Source organism: Plectropomus leopardus, chromosome 12, assembly GCF_026936395.1.
Source record: "Plectropomus leopardus strain MGB_pleo_1.0 chromosome 12, ASM2693639v1, whole genome shotgun sequence".
NCBI classification, from domain to species: Eukaryota; Metazoa; Chordata; class Actinopteri; order Perciformes; family Serranidae; genus Plectropomus; species Plectropomus leopardus.
The window spans coordinates 28815684-28835158 of record NC_142187.1 but is presented as its reverse complement, the minus strand read 5'-3'; the positions used below and the strand labels follow the sequence as shown (position 1 = coordinate 28835158).

Below are 19475 nucleotides of genomic sequence, written 5' to 3'. Positions count from 1 at the left end.
TTTACTGAATCCTGACCAGTTCTTTTTTTTTTCACCTTTTCTCCATCAACGTAAATGACTTTGGGTTGAAACTGGTATCTCAAACAATTAATGAGCAAACGTGTGCACCACATGATGTAAACCAGACAGGCTTATGCAATGCCTGTTATTCAGCAGTCTCTTGTTTGAAGAGGCGGCTGTATGTGTAACTGTTGGGCATTAATTACGGGGGGTTTGTAAAGCATTAATTACTGAGGGTTTGTTGCCCTCAAGATCCCTGGGCGGAGGTAGGATTTGCATTTGGACTAATCAGAGGGCGCCTGAAGATGAGAGGGACTGCTTCGCTGTTCCCACTGAGCACGCTCCTTCATTAGTATCCAGCAGCAACAGTCGTCACTAAGCATTCACAGTCTGTGTGTTTGGAAACTGACTCCCAGAGGAGGAGAGGAGATTCTTAGCCATGCCACCAGCTTTCCCATCCGTACCCCTAAACAATAACCAGATCCTGTTATTCAGTCTCAGTCAAGCTCTACATGTCCTAACCCGGCTTCATGTTCCCACACCAGTGTCAATGACACTTGTGCTCTATGCTTGCTGCACACTGACGTCATGGACTTTGACCTGAATATACCACAGATTTTAACTATCTGAACACCACTTTCCCCTCTACAGTCTCGCAAAGATAAAGTATTTTAGGTGCACTGTGTCTGGCTGTATATGTCCTAACATGCGTAACTATGGTTCTAGTTATTTGTGGGACAAGAGCGCTAAACAAAGCTTGATCAAAAATGGAAAAGTCCTACATATTGTGCCTTCATGAGAGAAGCTTGAAAAATCTTTTTTTGTTTTATATATAAACAGGGTTCCCACGGTCATTAAATTCCTGGAAAAGTTATGAAATAAGAAACTGTTTTCCTGGCCTGGAAGTGTTTTGGAATTAACAGGATGTTTTGGAAAAGTTTTGAATACATAAATAGTTTTTGGTTTTGTTTAAAATATGTTCATAAAAAATCCAACATATGTCTAACATTACCTAAAATATGTTAAGTTGTGTGACAGTACATTGGATCTTTGGTTCTCTTTGCCAAAAAATGCACAAGGTATTGATGTATTGCAGGGTGCCATTTTTTGCTGCTCTGGTCTTTTGGCATATTATGCAGCTGGTTGGCAGCAGAAGTGTCTAATTTGCAAGTAAAGATAGGGAGCTCCAACAGTTTTCATATCCAAATATGCCTGCAAGAAATTATTCTTATTTTTATTTTTATTTGTCATATTTTTTAACAAAAACATTATCTGGGGGAAAAAATAGAAGCAAAAAATAAAAACAAACAAGAAAATGCCCCCTCAAAAAATAAAGAAAATATGTATACATTTTTGTCTGTAACATAATTTTAAATATATGGCCATAATAGTTATACATATAGTTTTCCGGGGATTTTCCCTGGATTTTTTTAAATTTCCTCTTTGTGAAACTATTTTTCCAACCTCCAAACAAAGTTTGGCTCCAGAGCAGTTTCTCAGAAAAACAGTTTGTCATCCAAAAAATCAACAAGTGGATTTTACTGTAAGTCAGATGTTGTAACATGATGTTATACCACAAGAAATTTGACAAAGAGATGAGATTATGTTGCTCCCTGATATACTCGGCTACTCAGTTTATGGCCCGGCCCTGATATGAAGTGTGGATGAGCTCTCTAATCTCTGTGGCTAAACTCACACTGACTTTATTTAAGATAGAATTAATCTTCACATCTTCAAACAGAGCAGAAAGAAATAAACCCAGTTTGGGACAGGTGAAGCAACTCATTCATTGTTGTCTCTAGACTGGATGACTTGATGCCACCTGCTGTAACCATGACAACATTTAGTACAGACCAAAACTGGAAAGTATTTAGGTCACTTGACTGCCCAAACAGAATGTGAGTGTATGTGTCAGGTGTAAAAAGAACTTACGAGTCTTTTTCTTCCTGGTAATATTTTGTCGTTTGTTGTGTTGTAGCTGTGTGTGGATTTTTTTGGTTGTCCCAGAATACAAAACACGTTCAGGACAGTGACTGTGCTGAAAATGTATTTGAAATTTAGACTTGCATTGTTTGTGGTGTTTATGACCAAAGTGCATGTGTAAAATTGACATGTTTAACCATGATTATGTGCAACATGATCCCAGAGTCTAACTCTTTTTGAGGAAGTTACCAGATTATTTACAGGTGTAGGAGCATACTACAGACAAACATGTAATACTAGGCGGAGTGAAAATTTATTCACTTTTGAGTCTAAATCTTTTAGATCTGTGGGAGCTAAAATTTGAACAGGTCACTAAATAAAGTGAGATCTTTGAAATATATTACAGTTTTTTAATGGGTATACAAGTATTTTATTCAATAAAACGCAGAGAGGAGAGATAGGTGAATTTTTTTTGGTGTATTTAGTATTTCATGTACAATTTGTAGAATATGTAATATTGTATGTACAGTACTATAATCTTCATGTCACAATTTGAGGTCCGTAATGTAGTAGGGGCCATCCAGACCACTATGGAAATAAGTTCTTTTAGTGTTTTTATACTATGTCATATATCAATTTTATATATTAAACTATGTTTTTTTAGACGCTATTTACAGTTTGCTGTTTACTAAAATCACCTGTATTTGTGAGTGTGTCAGTTTGCCTGCACACCCATGCATGAGAGACTTACTGTGTGTGTGTGTGTGTGTGTGTGTGTGTGTGTGTGTGTGTGTGTGTGTGTGTGTGTGTGTGTGTGTGTGTGTGTGTGTGTGTGTGTGTGTTTAAATGATAAGTCAAGACATTAAATAAACCACAAATACGTGTGACTTATGATTTAAAATGACTCATAATATACAGAATTTTTTTTTCAGACAATGTTTAACCATATAGATTAAATCGTTTTGACTGTTTGAGTGTGATCTTACTTTTACATGACTCAACTAGTCTTACGCTTAAACTTGCATTTAAGCGTCAGAGAAATTGGTTGTCAAGAACATCTCTAGTTTTATGTTGGTTTTTATCTGTCTGCTTTTGTTTTGTTTTTTCTTTGCGAAAGCATGAAAGTGTGTTAGGTTATTTTATGACTGAATAAAAGCAAACTAAACCATGATTCTCAACATGTGGGTCATTTCCCTGTGGAAGGTCCCAGAAAAACATAAAAGATCAAATATTTATGTTTAATGTAGATCTGTACAGTGCACAATGTGTTATTTTTTGTTGTTGTCGGTTTTCTGCTACAGTGAATATCTACTTTTCTGAAATAGTCCTCTGATTTAATTATTGTCTTTTTTTCTTAATTTCACCCCTCAATCATTTGCTACATTTTTGTCCAGTGGTATCACACTTGTTTTGTTCCCTAGTTGTAGTTTAACTCTAAAAAGTACATAAGCCACTGGAGGTCATTGTTAGATATGTGATGCGGTTTGTGTAGATTAAGTGGTTTCATGTGGTGTTATCTGTGTTTGTTTTTGTTCAGGTATTACACCAGACATTCCCCCAACACACATTCCTGATGAATGGGCTTATCCATGGTGTCAAGGTAAGAAATCAGTACACAAACAAGGCGACACAAACATAATCCTGTCTGCATTATCTCAATAGCAAGCAATATGTTTGTGCTGTATAAAACATCAACTTTTAATAAACTGAAGGGCAAACATTTGTGTGCTATAAAAAATGGATGAGCAATAACACTTTCTTGCCTTCTTTATGTCTTTAATTTATGCCCCGTGTTTGTGCATTATATAGATATTAAATATACACATTTTTACGGTCACATAAAGCCATCCAGTGAGGCATGTCCGTGTGCTTTCTGTGTTTTCAGTACTCCAGCTGCTTTTAACTAACATTCTTCTTCAGCAAGTTTGTCTTGCTTTCATTTGCCCTTGGAAGATTTGCTGAGCATGTGTGCTCTTGTTCTGCGACGCCCTGCTTGACACCAGTGCAGTAACATGTTAACACCTGCAAGCTGTCCAGTAACCCCAGCAGGTTCCCCAGATGGCCGCAGAACGGCTCATAGGAACACGGTCGAGGTGCCTCAAGTGCACCTTAATGGTATTTAATCAGAGAGAGGAAACAATGTGTGAAGATAGTTGGAGAGTACACGCTTTAATTTTCTTGTCATAGTGACTCCATCCATTAGTGACCACCAAAAATGACTTATCTTTCTAATATTTTATAAAGCCAGGAAGATTATGCAAAGGGTAATGTTTTACTTCAGTATCATTTATATCTAAGAATATATTCACAAATATGTAACAGATGATATAAAAGATATAGGATTGTATTTGTAGATTGGAACGGTATAAAAGAAAATCAGATTAAGGGATGAATTTTAACTCACCTGCTGAGGCCTTTGCAGGAGCCGGGGTTTGATTCTGGCTTGTGGCCCTTTACTGCGTGTCATTTCCCCTCTCTCTCCCACATTTCTTGTCAGTATACAGATGTCTTGTCAATAACGGGAAAAATACCCCCCAAAATATTCTAAAAAAATAAAGTAAAAAATAAAAAAAACAAGCAGATTAAAAGCAGAAAGATTAAAAAAAACAAAAAAAACAAAACAAAACACTGAATTAAATTTTTTAAAATAAAATAAATGTTATTAAATTAAATACATTTGACAAAGATAAAATAAATGTAACAAAGAGACAAAAAATAAATCCACTATGACAATCTGTTGTGCAATGATATTATAAATTGGCAATAATAATAATTTATGTCCTGTCATATGGTGACTGATCTCGTCCTCGGTGCTGAGGGTAAGGAGCCCCTGGACTTGACTGTCTTCCAAATATGCGGACATTTTCAGCCACTGTTCCTCTCCTTAAGTTAGCTGCTATCTCTTGCTAGCTTCTTCTTTAAATCTTTCAGTGGAGGATCGCACAGACATACACGCACACACAATACGTCATCAAAACGTTGCACCCTTCTCGTCCATTTTCCCGTCCTGCCAGCTGTCCTTTTTACACAGACTATCATTCAGCGCATTTACCCTGTTACCAGCTTAAAAGTGAAACCATTCTGTGATTATACCTTTTAATAAAAAAGAGCGAGGCGAAATAATGGCGTGAAATTCCTGCCTTCCTGTGTAAGAGGGGTTTAAGCGGTAACTTCACTCAACTTATCAATTTACAGCCCTTTTCTGACACATTCACTTCCCCTTCTGTCCCTCCCCCATCTTTCTCTCTCCATCCTCTCCAGGGCCTTTTATCATTTCTTAGTGCTCCGCTGATCGGAGCGTTGTCAGACGTATGGGGACGCAAATCCTTCTTGCTGCTAACGGTCTTCTTCACGTGTGCGCCCATTCCACTGATGAAGATCAGCCCATGGTGAGTTCAAAACACGAACAACTCTGTGTAATCATTCAGGTGAAGGTGAAGTCTTGTCCTGTGCTGACTGAAACACCATATAATATAATGCAGTTTAAAACAACAGAATGAATTACCACAAAAATGATCATATAACAAACTTCACAAAGGTGGAATTTTAATGTCAAAAAGTTGCATTTTAGACATTTTTGTTTATCCTTGTTGACATGCTAAACCCTTTTCTTCTCTCAGGTGGTATTTTGCAGTCATCTCCATGTCCGGCGTCTTTGCCGTCACATTCTCTGTGATCTTTGCCTATGTGGCAGATATCACGCAGGAGCATGAGCGGAGCACAGCATATGGCCTGGTAAGGAGACGGTTGACCAAAACAGCATCCTGTTAAAATTTGTCTGTAAACACCTCCAGAAGGATTCTGTGATCCAAGGAGGCAATTATTTTGCAAAGAACGCATTTGACTCCTTGTTCAACTTAACAATTTTGACTTACTTTGCAAAATTGATTTTCTTAACTAAATTGTTAAGTAAGTAAAATGTATTTTTATAGCACTTTTAACAGTCATACAAGAAAAAAAGCGTAGGTGTGTCTTTAGTTTACTTTAAAAAAAACCAAAACACAATAAAACACAGAGTTAGCCGACTGTAATGGTGCAGGGAGAGCACAAATTTTAGTGCTACAGCCTCAAAACTCGATCACCACAGGTCTTTGGGCAATTGTGAGGGACAGACAACAAATTTGGCGTATTTGATTGCAGAGAGCGAGCTGAAGAATATGGGTGAAGTACTTCAGCGAAAGCAGGAGGCTGACAATGTAACGCTCTGTAGGTGAGAATGAGAATTTTGGGCTGTAAACTCAACAGGGAGCCAGTGAAGGAATATTTTAGTAAACATGTTGACAAAACTGTTACAGTAAGATAAGTGCATGAAAGAACAATCACTTCCTGTGCTGCTCACCTCAGCTCTGCCTCTTCCTCCCTTCAGGTATCAGCTACCTTTGCAGCCAGCCTGGTTACCAGCCCGGCCATCGGAGCTTACCTGTCTGTGGCCTACGGTGACACCTTGGTGGTGATTTTGGCCACAGCCATCGCCCTGCTCGACATCTGCTTCATCCTGGTGGCCGTACCGGAGTCGCTGCCTGAGAAGATGAGGCCAGCATCATGGGGAGCACCCATCTCCTGGGAGCAGGCAGACCCCTTCGCTGTGAGTACCATCTTAGTCTGTGTTGATCATTTTCAGTTGATAATTGTTTCCAACCAAACAGCAGCTGATTGCAGCGTGTTTCATCAGCTATCACCATTTTATTGGCATAAAAACATGCTTGTCTAGATAATGATTTGAGGTTAAGCTGTTGAATGGAAGCTTTTACTTCACAGTAAAATAGATCTGCATAATTAATGTTTTCCGTTCTGGCAAAGAGCGTCATGCTGGGAACACAATTGATAGTGCTGCAAATTATGTGCGAGGGCACATTGCCCACAGACAATGTCAGGAAAAAAATGAACACGGTTCATTCATTTAGTCATTTATTCTTTCATAGTTACAACAACGCATAACTAGATTCCTTTATTTGTAATAAATGAATGTTAATAGGAGAGTAATGCTGTGGCTTTGAGGATGACATGGGTCTTTACAAGGATAAGAAACTGGACTTAACCTCTTATGAAGGCATTTGTGCGTATCTCAGTGTGTGTGTGTGTTTGTTTGTTTGTTTGTGTGTGTAGATAATGAGGGGATTTTGGTCCTATTTAATTTACTTAAAATCATCAAAATCATCAAAACAAAAGTAATATCTCTTAATACCGCTGCTCTCTGTCTGAATTTTCTTTTTTTATCATTTTTTATAATTTTCTGTGCGTGCGATGTTTATGGGCGTTTACCACTCAGATGAGGTCAGGACTTTATAACAAGGTGCCATGTGATAAGCAACACCCATCCAAGAGTCACAGTGGCCTAAACATGTAAATATAGTGTGGTGAACTGGAAAATAAGAATGACTTGGGAGTTGGCTTTTTCTTTCACTTTCACTGGGGAGTGTGTTTACAAACATTAGCAGACAATCCTGCATATTATACCTTTAAAAAGTAACCAAACACCAGGCAGAAAAGCAGTGTTTTGCTGTCCTCTCTGGCTAAAAGTTTTGGGTCTGCTGAACCTGTAGCCACAGCCGACAGTGCTGGAGTCCACCTGTGCCTCACTGCAGAAAGACACAAAGTTTAACAACTTGCGGCCAGCAAAAACAACATCGGGGGGAGTTAAGTTTCCTTTAAACGGATTTGAAGTTTGCAAGTTTGCCTTAAAACAACAGTCAGGTGCACATATGTACATCGAAACAGATTTTGTTTGCTATAATCATCCTTCCTTTTTGTACTGGCCATTTAAAGATTCCCTCATTAACTGCTTTCATTGTAAGCGATGGGGACAAAATCTGCAGGCATCGTCCTGTGAAAAAATCAATTCCGTAGTTTATTTGAAGAAAATAGTCAGCAGTTCCAGTGTGACAAATCAAGTCAGTATGCTTTTAAGTGATTGTCTTTTTAGTATGAAATTCTCTCTTTTTGTTTCTATCCCTCCTCAGCAGCAGCTCAGCATGGAAACAGTCTAAAAAAAAAAACAATAAACAGAAAAAGGGAAGTTGTTTATAACTCTGGAAGATACTCACATGAGTGACAGGACAGCAGGGGTGTCTTTTTGTTTGGGCTTATTAAATTAGGACACAATGATAAGTTAGTTTGTCAGAAATGTCAGTGTCATTGCTCGTGTTTTAAATTATGTAGTTATGCAACAACCTAAATCGTCCCTGCTGTTCTCTTGTCCAGTCTCTGCGTAAGGTGGGTCAGGACTCCACGGTGCTCCTCATCTGTATCACAGTGTTTCTCTCCTACCTCCCCGAGGCCGGCCAGTACTCCAGCTTCTTCCTCTATCTCAGACAGGTAACGCGCTGCTCTCACTGCCTACACGTTTTCAGAAACATCCTAAATGACTGAATTGTTCACACAAACATTGTTCAAGTGCATCATATACAGTTTTTACCACATGTCAAGTCTTCAATGTGAATTGTAACAAATACTGCGGTGGTATTTGTAGTCCAAAACACGGCTATCTTGGGTGAAGTTGTGGTTTGCTTTGAGAGATAATGTTATTTGGTTCTAATATCATGTGCATGTCCTGTTGTCCTTATTAAACGGAAACATATAACCACACATCAGTCTCTTTCATCAAACTGAGATTAACGATGGCTTAACTGCCTTGATACTCGTCGTAAACCTAAGGCTACATCCACATTTCTCCATTTTAATTTCAGACAGTCTTAAAACAAAAATGATTCCCAACATGAGCATTTTAGCACCGTCGAAGCTCTAATCTCCATCCATACTAGTTTTGTTTTCCTGTTGTCTTCTGGAAGATGGTCACATGGCTCGGGCGTGACCAATCAAACTTAGCCTTCGGCGTTTAATGCCCAATCAGTAAGCAAACGGGTGTCTGCATCAGCATTTCCAAAGCCCTTTTATTCTGCCTGTTCACAGCGCTGGAGTTTTCAAAGAAAAACAGGGACAGCAGCATTTTCAAACCACTGTTTTAGAGCTGCTAAAATGCCTGATTTAGTGAGGGTGCTGGGCTGAAACGTAGCCATGTTGATGCAACTTAAATTAAAAACTGAGTTATGTGGATGTAGCCTAACAGTTATTAACGACGGTGATAACAGAGTTGAGCCGTTTCGATGTCAGTGTGTGAGTATGATGGCGACACTGATGCCTCAGTGTCGGACGGTAGCTGCTGTTGTTTCATTAGCTCGTATTACTGCTGATGGTCGGGGATCAGACTCCCTCAGCAAAAAAGTTAGAATGCAGTTATCGTTTGAGTGGCAACATTTTGATACTACTTGGTACTGGATTATTTCAAGTACCTATACCCAGCCCAAAAATACAGTAATATCTAAAGAGCATACTAAAGACTGGCTGTTGTGGATTGCTTATTTGAAAACATACTACTCCCCTGCTTGTTTGATCGTTTGCATGTTGCCACAAGCCTGATGGTTTACACAGAAGTGTATATGGAAGTTAGCCCACTCCAATGTTTGCAACAGCACACATAAAAATAACGGCCTCTCTAACTGTCCCGCTACGTCTGTTTGAATGGAATTGTCTGTTCTTTTCTCAATCTATTTTTATGGTGCATGCTGTATGTAGCAGCATCATACTCTGGCCATTTGTTTTGCTAATAATAGGCTGAAATTGGTACTGGAAAGAGAACATCTTGGCACAACTGGGGGAAACTTGCTCAACACACACTTTTTCCTACATCGCTTTGAGATTGGATCAGCAGGTTTGCTGAGCAGCCGCTTTCAGCTTGTGAATAAGTAGAGCAAATTCATTAGGTGTCTCAGCAGAATGCTACCGCAGGAAAACCAACGTATTTTAAAACCGTAAGTCCTTATGAAGCAGTGCAGCAGCATCTGGAAGACACTGGCAGCTTCTCGATGAACTGACGAGGTGGGATGTCTCCTCTTAAACTGCTGAAAGTGAGGAGTGTGTTTGTGTGTGTGTCTGCCAGACTAGCCCGACTGGTTCATCTGACACTGTTTACACAAACTAAACAAAGTCTCTGCTGCTACCATCTTGAAAATGTTACTCCACATGCCTTCCTGTTCCCTTTATGCTAAAGTTGCTTTATCAGATATCACTCCACGTTCATTGTCAGAAATTATACACACCTCGCAGTTGCCCTACTCTCGAGGTTACCTTTATTGAAAGAGATAAAGGGAAGAATATTCGACCTAAATACAAGGGGAGGAAAAAGACGAGCACTTTTTGTGGTGCCCAGACACAATAGTAAACAACATGTTTACAAAAGGCTAAAAACAGACCCACTTCTTCCTTGTGTTTTATGCAAAAAATGGGTTTGTGTTTGAGATACGTGCTTGCATTGACTGCTTGTCTTGTCATGTCCTAACTTGTGTTATCTGAATGCTCTTTCACCCTCAGGTCATAGGCTTCTCATCAGAGACAGTGGCTGCCTTTATCGCTGTTGTGGGGATCCTCTCAATACTAGCTCAGGTACTGAAAAAAATACCATTTTCTGTAGTCAAGTTATCTTTATTTATATAGTACATTTATACAACGAAGCTCAAGGGCTTCAAACACAACAAATATGCACAAAATAGAATAAAATAGGGTGTGAATGCATATTTACATACATGTACAGAGAAGGAGAGAATCGAAAAATTATATATGTTAATAAAAGCAAATACAAATTGTTTAATCCCCGCCCACCCACCAACAACTATATGTAATATTGACCCATCCGCTCCTCATTTGGGGAGTTGTAGTATTGCTTATAATTGTTTTGTCTATTAAATGGTGGAAATGTTCACAATTTCCCCAAGTTGACAACTTGAAGTCAGGTCAAATTTTATTTGTACATCACAACTTTGCATCACAGCATTTACAATCTGTCCCATATGCCACGCCCTCCGCCCTGAGAACCACAGTTTGCATCCAGAAAAACTCCACACAAAAAAAACAACAGAGGACAGACAGATTTTATAAACAGAGTAGAGAGAAAAAACAGTCGGGTCTTCATGTTGCTTGTTTTGTCCAAGAAAATAACAGTTATTCAGTTTACTATCACAGAAGACAAAGAAAAGAAGCAGCTCTTAACATTGGTGGTTAAAAAACTCCACTATTTTTGTTGTTGCAGGTAATTTTCCTGTTCATTAGTCAATTGATCAAAGAAGAAGAATAAACAGTGAAGGAATCATAGCTGCAAAAAGTTTTAGTTTATTGCAGTCAGCAATCTTCACCACTAGACGGCACCAAATTCACCTACATTTTACACATTTCACCTCCAAGAGTAAAATGAAAATGTTTAAAACTGTTTGCTATCTTACTTATCGCCTCCGTAGAGGTTTCTTGTATGACTGTGTGCTGTGTTTGTGCAGACGGTGGTGTTGGGGATCCTGATGCGTTCCATAGGGAATAAGAACACAATCCTGCTCGGCCTCGGCTTCCAGATCCTCCAGCTGGCGTGGTACGGCTTCGGCTCTCAGCCCTGGTCAGTAACCACACCTTGTTTCTAACACACATGTTTCCAGGGTTTCTGCAGGTTCTCAAATGTCTTACAAATGTCTAAAACTCATTTTTTTTAAAATATTAGGCCTTAAAAGTCATTAGTCTTAAATTTGACATTGTAAAGTATTTCATTTATCATTCTTTTAATTTCCTTTTGTCAAAAAAAAGTCCAGCGTTCTAGCGTTAAAAATATTTAAATATACCCCTGAGCCTAATACTGTCTTTTTACCTTATACTTAACTGTTGGCATAATGTAGATTAACTGAACTGATTTTATTTATTTACAAATCTTTAATAACAAAAAGATCATAAATTTGGTTAAAATTGATCTTGAAGTCATCTAAAAATGTGTTAAATTGAATTGTTCCCCTTTTTTCACTACTTTTACTCAAAGGAACAGATACTCCACACATAAAGAAGCATAGATTCATTCAGAAATGTGATTTTTAGTTCCACAGTGCAAAGTTTGGACCTTCAGTGTCTTCATCTGCAGCTCAGGTTCAAAGATGTGGGCAAACGTCACAAAAGATAAAAGTGATACAGAGAAATTGAATCACTTGGTGAATGTAGTTCAAGGAAGGGAGGAAGTTTGTGGTTTAGCACTATGCTGCAGGAAATGAAGTCATGTTACACAATATCGTGATGCATCTGAATCAGTTAATAGTGCAATAAAATGACAGAAATATTTAAATTGTGAATGGAACAGATAAACGATTATTTCTGTTTGTTCTTTATTTAATCCTTAATGTCAAAAGATTAGTAAATTGCATATCCATTAATGACAAATAATGTTTAAGTCAAATCTGCTGAAAATGTGTTCTGCTCTCAGGATATTGTGATATCATTTGTTAATCAAATAATATTCAACGAACCTTAAGCCGGGCAGATAACCAGAATCAAATTGTAATCTGACCATTTATGAAAGGGAGGGGTATTTGCCAGGGGGAAGATTTCAGAAATTCAGAAAGCAATTGACTCAGTCATATAGACATATAAGTCTTGGTAAAGTTATGCACCAATGCCTCCTCTTGACCAAACTGACAAAGACCAAAATTGAAGACATTTCTTGTATATTTTTATTTTATTTTAGCCATTTTTGTAAGCCCCCAGTATTGTTTCAAGTCAAGATTTTATTTACATTTCACTTAACCAAAAATGCTTTTTCACTTTGTCTGTTTTAGTTAACTATAATAGCCTTGTTAATCAGAATCAGTAAAATTAACCCTTAGGGACTATTTGGTGCATTTTACTCACTTGTCATTCTTCATTTTTTTGATATTTTTGGCTGTGTTCGTGCGTATGGCATATAGTTTGTATATTTTTGTTATTCCTGGAATTTCCAGCTCAGCTAATACAATAAGTTTGAAATACACTGTGTGAACAAAATTGTTACATTCATACTGTTAAGTACAAAAAAAAGTGCCACTGAAACCCATTCAAACTGCCTCAATGAGGCAAAAACCTGGCACCTAAAGGTTTAAAATTCGTTAATGAATATTTGGTATTTATTATTAGGATCAATGTTGGTTAAAAAAAAAACTCAATGAGAGAAGAAAATCATATTAATGTATAAAACATTTTAAGACCTGAGAATGAAAAGCGGATTTTGTACGCAGAGCAATACAAGTGTGCGTAATACTAAAGCGGGCTCTGACGGGTTAAATGTCTTTTTTTTTTGCATACTGTCCACTGTTGATGTAACGCCCTGACAAACCACCAGAGGGAAGCATAGCTTTAATTTACTATACTGTCTCCTACCAGATGCTGGAATCTGATTACTGAGGCCAGTTTAAAAAATCAATATGTTGTTGTATAAAGGGCTAAAAGGTTTTCTTTGACTAATGTGAAATTATTTTCTTAGCTTACGGACAGACATTTCACTGTCTTGAAAATAAAAGTTTGTAATTCAGAGCTTTTTAAAACCTGATTTTTAAAAGCAAAAAGCAGTAGTAAAACTAATGTTTTGGTGTTTTCATTCATTCGAAACCTGTAAATATGAGGAAAAGATGCTTTCACTAAACAACCACCACCCACACACACAGGTCACACTATCAGTTTCACTTCTCTTGAAGTGCAGTAATAACAACTGCAGCAGTTTCTCTTGTTTCAGCCTGGAGGGGAAGGCAGGGTGACCCATATCTATTGATTCGGAGAGAAAACATTCACAGCTTGTCTCCTTGTGCTCCTCTCTGCTTTCGTCAATAACCAGGAAATTAAGTTAAATAAAGGTCAAGTTGGCTGTTTTATATATTAGGGTGACAGTTCTTCTTGAGTCCATGGTCACAAAAAAATAAACAGTATCCATTTTACATCTATTGTCTCTTCCTTAAGGATAACCATTAAGAGTCAATTGATGATGGAAAATATACAAGTGGCCATCATTGTCATGGTTTTAGTTTTTTGTAAATGAAATAGGAAGTACAGCTGTATCTAAAACCACCTTTTACGTTTTGGACTTATTTAATTTAACAACTTCATCGACATAAGTATTAATACCACGCTTTGTATTTGTGTTTTCTTATTTGCTGAAGGTGAATGTTGATACGCCAAAATGAACTAAATGTTTGTTTTTTTTTTAAAGTAAAACAGAGTAATGTAATCTGTGTATTTCCACCCAAACACGTAACAACAGACTACTACAGTCGGCCTAATCCTCAACAAATGTGTGTTGTTTTGTAGGATGATGTGGGCTGCCGGAGCTGTTGCAGCCATGTCCAGCATCACTTTCCCTGCCATCAGCGCCATCGTGTCCCGTAACGCAGACCCCGACCAACAAGGTTTGTTTTTCCAAACGTTAATATCTGCCACCTTTTCTCTTTTTAATGGAATACTCATGCATCCGTTTTTAAAGCCCTGACAAAGACCGGCAGTTGTCAAAACGTGTTGGCTTTTTAAATGATTTAGCCATTACAGTAAAGGCGAATTCCTTTGGAGTGCCCGGATTTCCTTAATGTTCATCCTGTTGATTCCCATTTTCCATGAGCACCTGTCACACGTTTTTGACCTACTTTTGATGATACAGAGCAACCAGTTATTTCAGTTTTTCTAAATCATGCATCAGTATTTGATTTTGTCTTCACACAAAAAGCTATGTATGAACTTTGTGCCTAAATAAAACATAGTCTAAAAATAAGCTAAATTATCCAATGAAGACTTAGAATTTGACCTTGTATTCAATGCCAAACATAGGTACCGCTTTACTGTTTCTAATCTTGGCTCAAGACGCAAACAAAAGTTGAGCACTGAGACATTTCCATTTGTTGACAGAGGGAATCTGTTGCTCAAACGTTGCACACTTATATACTCAAAAGAGATAAACACAAGTGCACGTTTGTACATTTTTATCTTATTAAAGCTTAGTTTGTCCTATTTCCTCAAAGTAGACATCCTGAAGACTAGTAAAATATTCCCTCATCAAATCAAGATTTAGATTTTACCTATGATATATTTCCTTGACAGCGTTGTGTTTTTATCTGTCTGCCTGTAGGTGTTGTCCAGGGGATGATTACTGGAATTCGGGGCCTTTGTAACGGTTTGGGCCCCGCTCTTTACGGTTTTGTCTTCTACTTGTTCCACGTGGAGCTGACCGACACGGACGGCTCCGATAAAGGTGCCAAACCCAACATGGCCAACCCCACTGACGAGGTAGATACACACTGCAATTACACAACATTAAGAAAAACGTGCACATGCACAATCCACAGGCATTTTTAACTTATTTTGAGGGCTGACCCAAATGCTTTAAAAAGTAATTAACAGCTGGTAAAATATGAGAAAGTCTATATAAACTTCTAGTACCTTTTATAGAATGAAAATTATAGTACCTTTATAGAATTAGACCAAAATTACAAAATTATTATTATTTTGGGTAAAGAATTACAATTAATTATAGTAACAGGCCTTTGCACAAATGGCAGCCGTACTGAAAGTATTTCCTCTGTTGTGTTTTCCAGAGTGCCATCATCCCAGGCCCTCCCTTCCTGTTTGGTGCATGCTCAGTGCTGCTGTCTCTGCTGGTGGCCCTGTTTATCCCAGAGCACACGGGGCCCGGCATGAGGCCCGGCGCCTATAAGAAGCACAGCAACGGGGCACAGAGTCACTCCCACAGCCCACAAGGCAGCGGGGCCGAGGGCAAGGAGCCGCTGCTGGAGGACAGCAGCGTATAACCACAGCTAAAGGGGGCAGACAACGCTCTGACCCGACACCCCCGCACACACATGGACAGATACACACATTTTACCACACGGACACACTCTCACCTCGGGCACACATCAGACTCAAGTGCCACGAAGAGGTGTGTGTGTCCGCAGCACAAAAGCGGGCACTCCTTCCTTAGCAGCCCTTTTCTGTTTTTTAAAGCAGGGTATCGTGAGGACTCTCTGAAGACCGTGTGTGAGGAGAGCGTTGTGTTTGGGCTGCAGTGGAAAGGCGTGTGTGACCTGGCTGAGCTGGACTCTAATTCTTGGTTTCTCTAAAGCAGAGTGGAGCATACGACAGCCTTGCCCCCCCCCCTCCTGGTGCAAAACCACCGACGTGATTTTGGTTTAGAGTGTGAGTGGGGTAGATCTCAAATGTTACTAAATCCCTGTGTGATTCTTCATATTCCTCTGTAGCCGGTGGAGTGGCAACTTTGTCTGTTTGTCCAACGAAGAGTGTCACAAACAGTTAGTTGAGCACTTGTCTAATGGTCGTTCACAAGCTAACTTCTGCTCTGATGCTCACGGCTCTGTGAAAGCATCCGAGAAGGGAACACAGTTCTTCCTCTGAATGCACTGCAGCAAACTGTGCACCTGCGAGGGCGGGAGTCTCTGCAAACCAGTGTTCGAAAGGCGCTGCCTAATCTAGATCAGGATGGGTCAACTGGTTCAGATATATAAAGCTTCGTAAGACCACACTTTGTCTAAACGTCACACTTCGTACAGAAAGAAGTGTGCAAGAGAGAGACCACTTTACTAGCTGAAACTGTTTTTCAATGTTTACTTGCCATTCTCTAGATTAGTAGTACAGTTTGGGTTGTATATTTTTCTCTGTTTAAACTGAAGGCTAGCTGTGCTTCAAGTTTTTATTCAAGAAACAAATGTTGCCTCGAAGTGACTTAATATATATATAAATATATATATTAATTACGTAACCTGTATGAAGACTGAGGTCTGAAAAGGCTCTGTAATCTTATGCTATCGCTCCCATCGGAGCCATTACACACTTTTTATTCCCTTTGTTTTCATGCCCTTCTTCTTACATTGTTCCCTGACATTTATCACCATCAGGGTTAAAGGCTGACAGAACCATGGTTTTATTTTAAAAGCCTCTGGACCATTCGGAGCTGCTGCGTTGCTATCAGCATGTCAGTGTGTGTACTGACTGTTAATGCAGAGTCTTTGAATTAATATCATTAAGTTAAACAGAATATCACTCATGCTGCTGCAGTAGATAATTCAAAGGTTACTGTGACTTGATGTGGTGGATAAAGATTTTTACAGTGGTCATATGAACAATGAAACGATTTCGCAGAGTCCTTGACATTTAAGCTTCCAAACAGTTATTAACAGGCACGGCATATTTCTCAAATAATAACTAACAGATGTGACGCGCCCCTCACTGACAAACTCACATTTAACGGGCTTCAGATTCTCCACAAAAGGGAGCCATTTCGTCATTGTCAGACCAGTTCTGTACATGCCAATGTGCGCCACCTGTAGGGGAAAAAAGGTTGTTGTAACAGTAGTTCAGACTTGAAGACAAAAATCAGTCACCTGCTTCAGGCAAGGAGGGAGGTGGAAAAGTTGACAAATTTGACTGAATTTAGTGGACACAGATTCTGCGATTAATTTATTGCATAGGCAGCTGCAAGTTCTCCTCATCGTCTCTGGATGGCTTTTTACATGCGTGTGAATGCACACAGCGCTGTTAACAGAGCTCTTCCAAAAACAGAGCTGTAATTTTAATTGTTCAAAACTCTAGTCCCATTGTCCAGGGCTCTCTGTGTTACTATACATCCATTATTTTCCTTCGTTTGAGGTTTGACTGGTGCTCTTTTAACTTCTCGTTGCACCCTCTTCTTCTGCATTGATAAAATTAGTGGAGAATTAGCACCGTCTACTGCTCATTTTGATGGACCAGCTCCCAATATTTGCTAAACAGTAGTGGATTAAAAAAACACATAAATTTGCGTTTTCTTTTTTAAAAAATGGACTACTTTTGGATAGAAACTCATGATAAAGAAAAACAGGAGGTTTTCGTGTCCTCCATCTCCATTCTCAGCAGCAGTTTGTGAATTGGGGGGGTGGATAATCACGCTGTCGATCCGTTCAGAGCTTATCTGATTAGATTGATGGATGATGCTGATGAGTGAATACAACTTTTAAGACCCAGCAGAATGAATAGTTAAGTTTCACTTTCAGTGAGCCTTGACAACATCCTGCTGCTCCATCTGTGCCCAGAGTACACTCTGAGTGTGTGGTGCAATGAATAACCAAACGGTACATACATTTCAAATTAAATAAATATTTATGGTGGTGGATAAGCTGCCATAAAATAAATGAACGAATTGAAATGAACACCGCAATTTGTATAAAAACAATACAAAACTGTATAAAAGAGAAATTTAAATGAGCATAAAAAAACAAGCTAGGATTATAATTACAGTTTTTGTCCTCCCTTCAAGTCTGCAGTGGATATTAAAAAAGAGAGCACAAAGTAACTTGGACAGAGCTTAAGGTCAGAGGTTACAAAGTGACATTGAGAGCTTTGAGAAGGTTTAAATAAATACAAAGTTGTAGCAAATGTAAAATCGCTCACTTGAAAGAGCCCCAAAGTGTCAAAAACTGCAGCATGTTTGATTTTTCTTGCCTGTCGGCGGTGCACATCAGCATATCTGTCTGCAGGTCTGCTGTTACTTTTCTTGCCAATAGGTGGCGCAGGTTGAGCATGAACCACTTTGTGCTGCAGCTCCATGATGAAATGAAATTGGCTGCACCTGGTTTTGGTGCTTGGCATCAGTGACACTGTGTTCCCTTTGTTCACACACTGCATCAGCAACAGGTAAATTATCCTCCTCGTGATTTTCAAAAGTTCATTTCTAAATGCCTCAAGTGCATTTAAATAGCCAAATTACAACCTGATTAGTAGCTAACAGTTGGTTTCACGCTGTTTAACATCTATCTGAAGAGAAATGTATGTCATATATTTTGTGCCAAATTTTGTTTTTGTTTTTTTGGTTTGCTTTTTCATACTGTGTGTATGTGTGCTTGTGCACTTGAGTGATTTGGAATTATTTTTTTCATTTGTTTTCTCATGTCTTAATTTCTTTTGCTGAGCATTTGAGTTTTAATGCTATTTCTTTCTTTTTTTTATAGCTTTTTAAAACTTCATCCGGTTATTTTAAGGAATCTTGTCAACGTTGTGGCTAGATGGTGAATTATCGAATGTCCATCTGTCTGTTTTTCAATCTTCATTTAATAACAAGCATTTCGCCGTGGTTAGTTACATTTGATATTTTTCCCAGATTTATCAGTAGATAATAACAGAAGTCACTGAATGTTCCAAGCCGAGCTGTACATGTTGACCACAAAATACCCTCAACATTTTGACTTAACCTGTCACCGTTTTTATTATTTCAGAGGGGGTGTTTCTAGACAGGAGGCCATTGGTGTTGATTTAATCTCTGAATATCATATTATTTTTTAATTTCTCATTTCTAGGACCAACACATTGGTAAACCCATGAATCCAGATCCTACTCAAATTGGTAAGATTCTGCACCAGCCCCATGTGCACTCGTACAGCTTCCAAGCAGCCGACTGTAAATGTACAAAAATCACCTGTACGTACAGCAAATGTATATATTTATTGCTCAAGGAGACGGCCACCTCTTGGTCTATTTGGTTGTATGGTGCAATTATTATTATTATTATATATTTCTCATGACTTACCTGCTAGCCACTCCTGTTTTTAGTACGATGTGGTTTGTGGCCTGAACCCCCTCTCTGTGTGCCTAAAATTAGCCAAGAAATGAGTATGGCAACATAAGTAAATGGTGGTTATTATGTAAATATGGGAAACTAATGACAAACTATTTATTAAAGGTTTATTGTACAATGA

General features: G+C 38.6%; 1 protein-coding gene across 1 annotated transcript in view; it reads left to right on the top strand.

Moving 5' to 3' along the window:
* Positions 1-19475, top strand: part of slc71a1-2 (solute carrier family 71 member 1-2) — a 25463-nt gene extending 5988 nt beyond the window's left edge. Inside the window, exons 3-12 of the mRNA XM_042497608.2 lie at positions 3461-3523; positions 5185-5312; positions 5544-5658; positions 6290-6508; positions 8125-8238; positions 10291-10362; positions 11247-11359; positions 14056-14153; positions 14864-15021; positions 15330-19475. Coding sequence (XP_042353542.1) covers positions 3461-3523; positions 5185-5312; positions 5544-5658; positions 6290-6508; positions 8125-8238; positions 10291-10362; positions 11247-11359; positions 14056-14153; positions 14864-15021; positions 15330-15542 — 1293 coding nt within the window. The 3' untranslated portion in view covers positions 15543-19475. The remainder of the gene's footprint in view (positions 1-3460; positions 3524-5184; positions 5313-5543; positions 5659-6289; positions 6509-8124; positions 8239-10290; positions 10363-11246; positions 11360-14055; positions 14154-14863; positions 15022-15329) is intronic.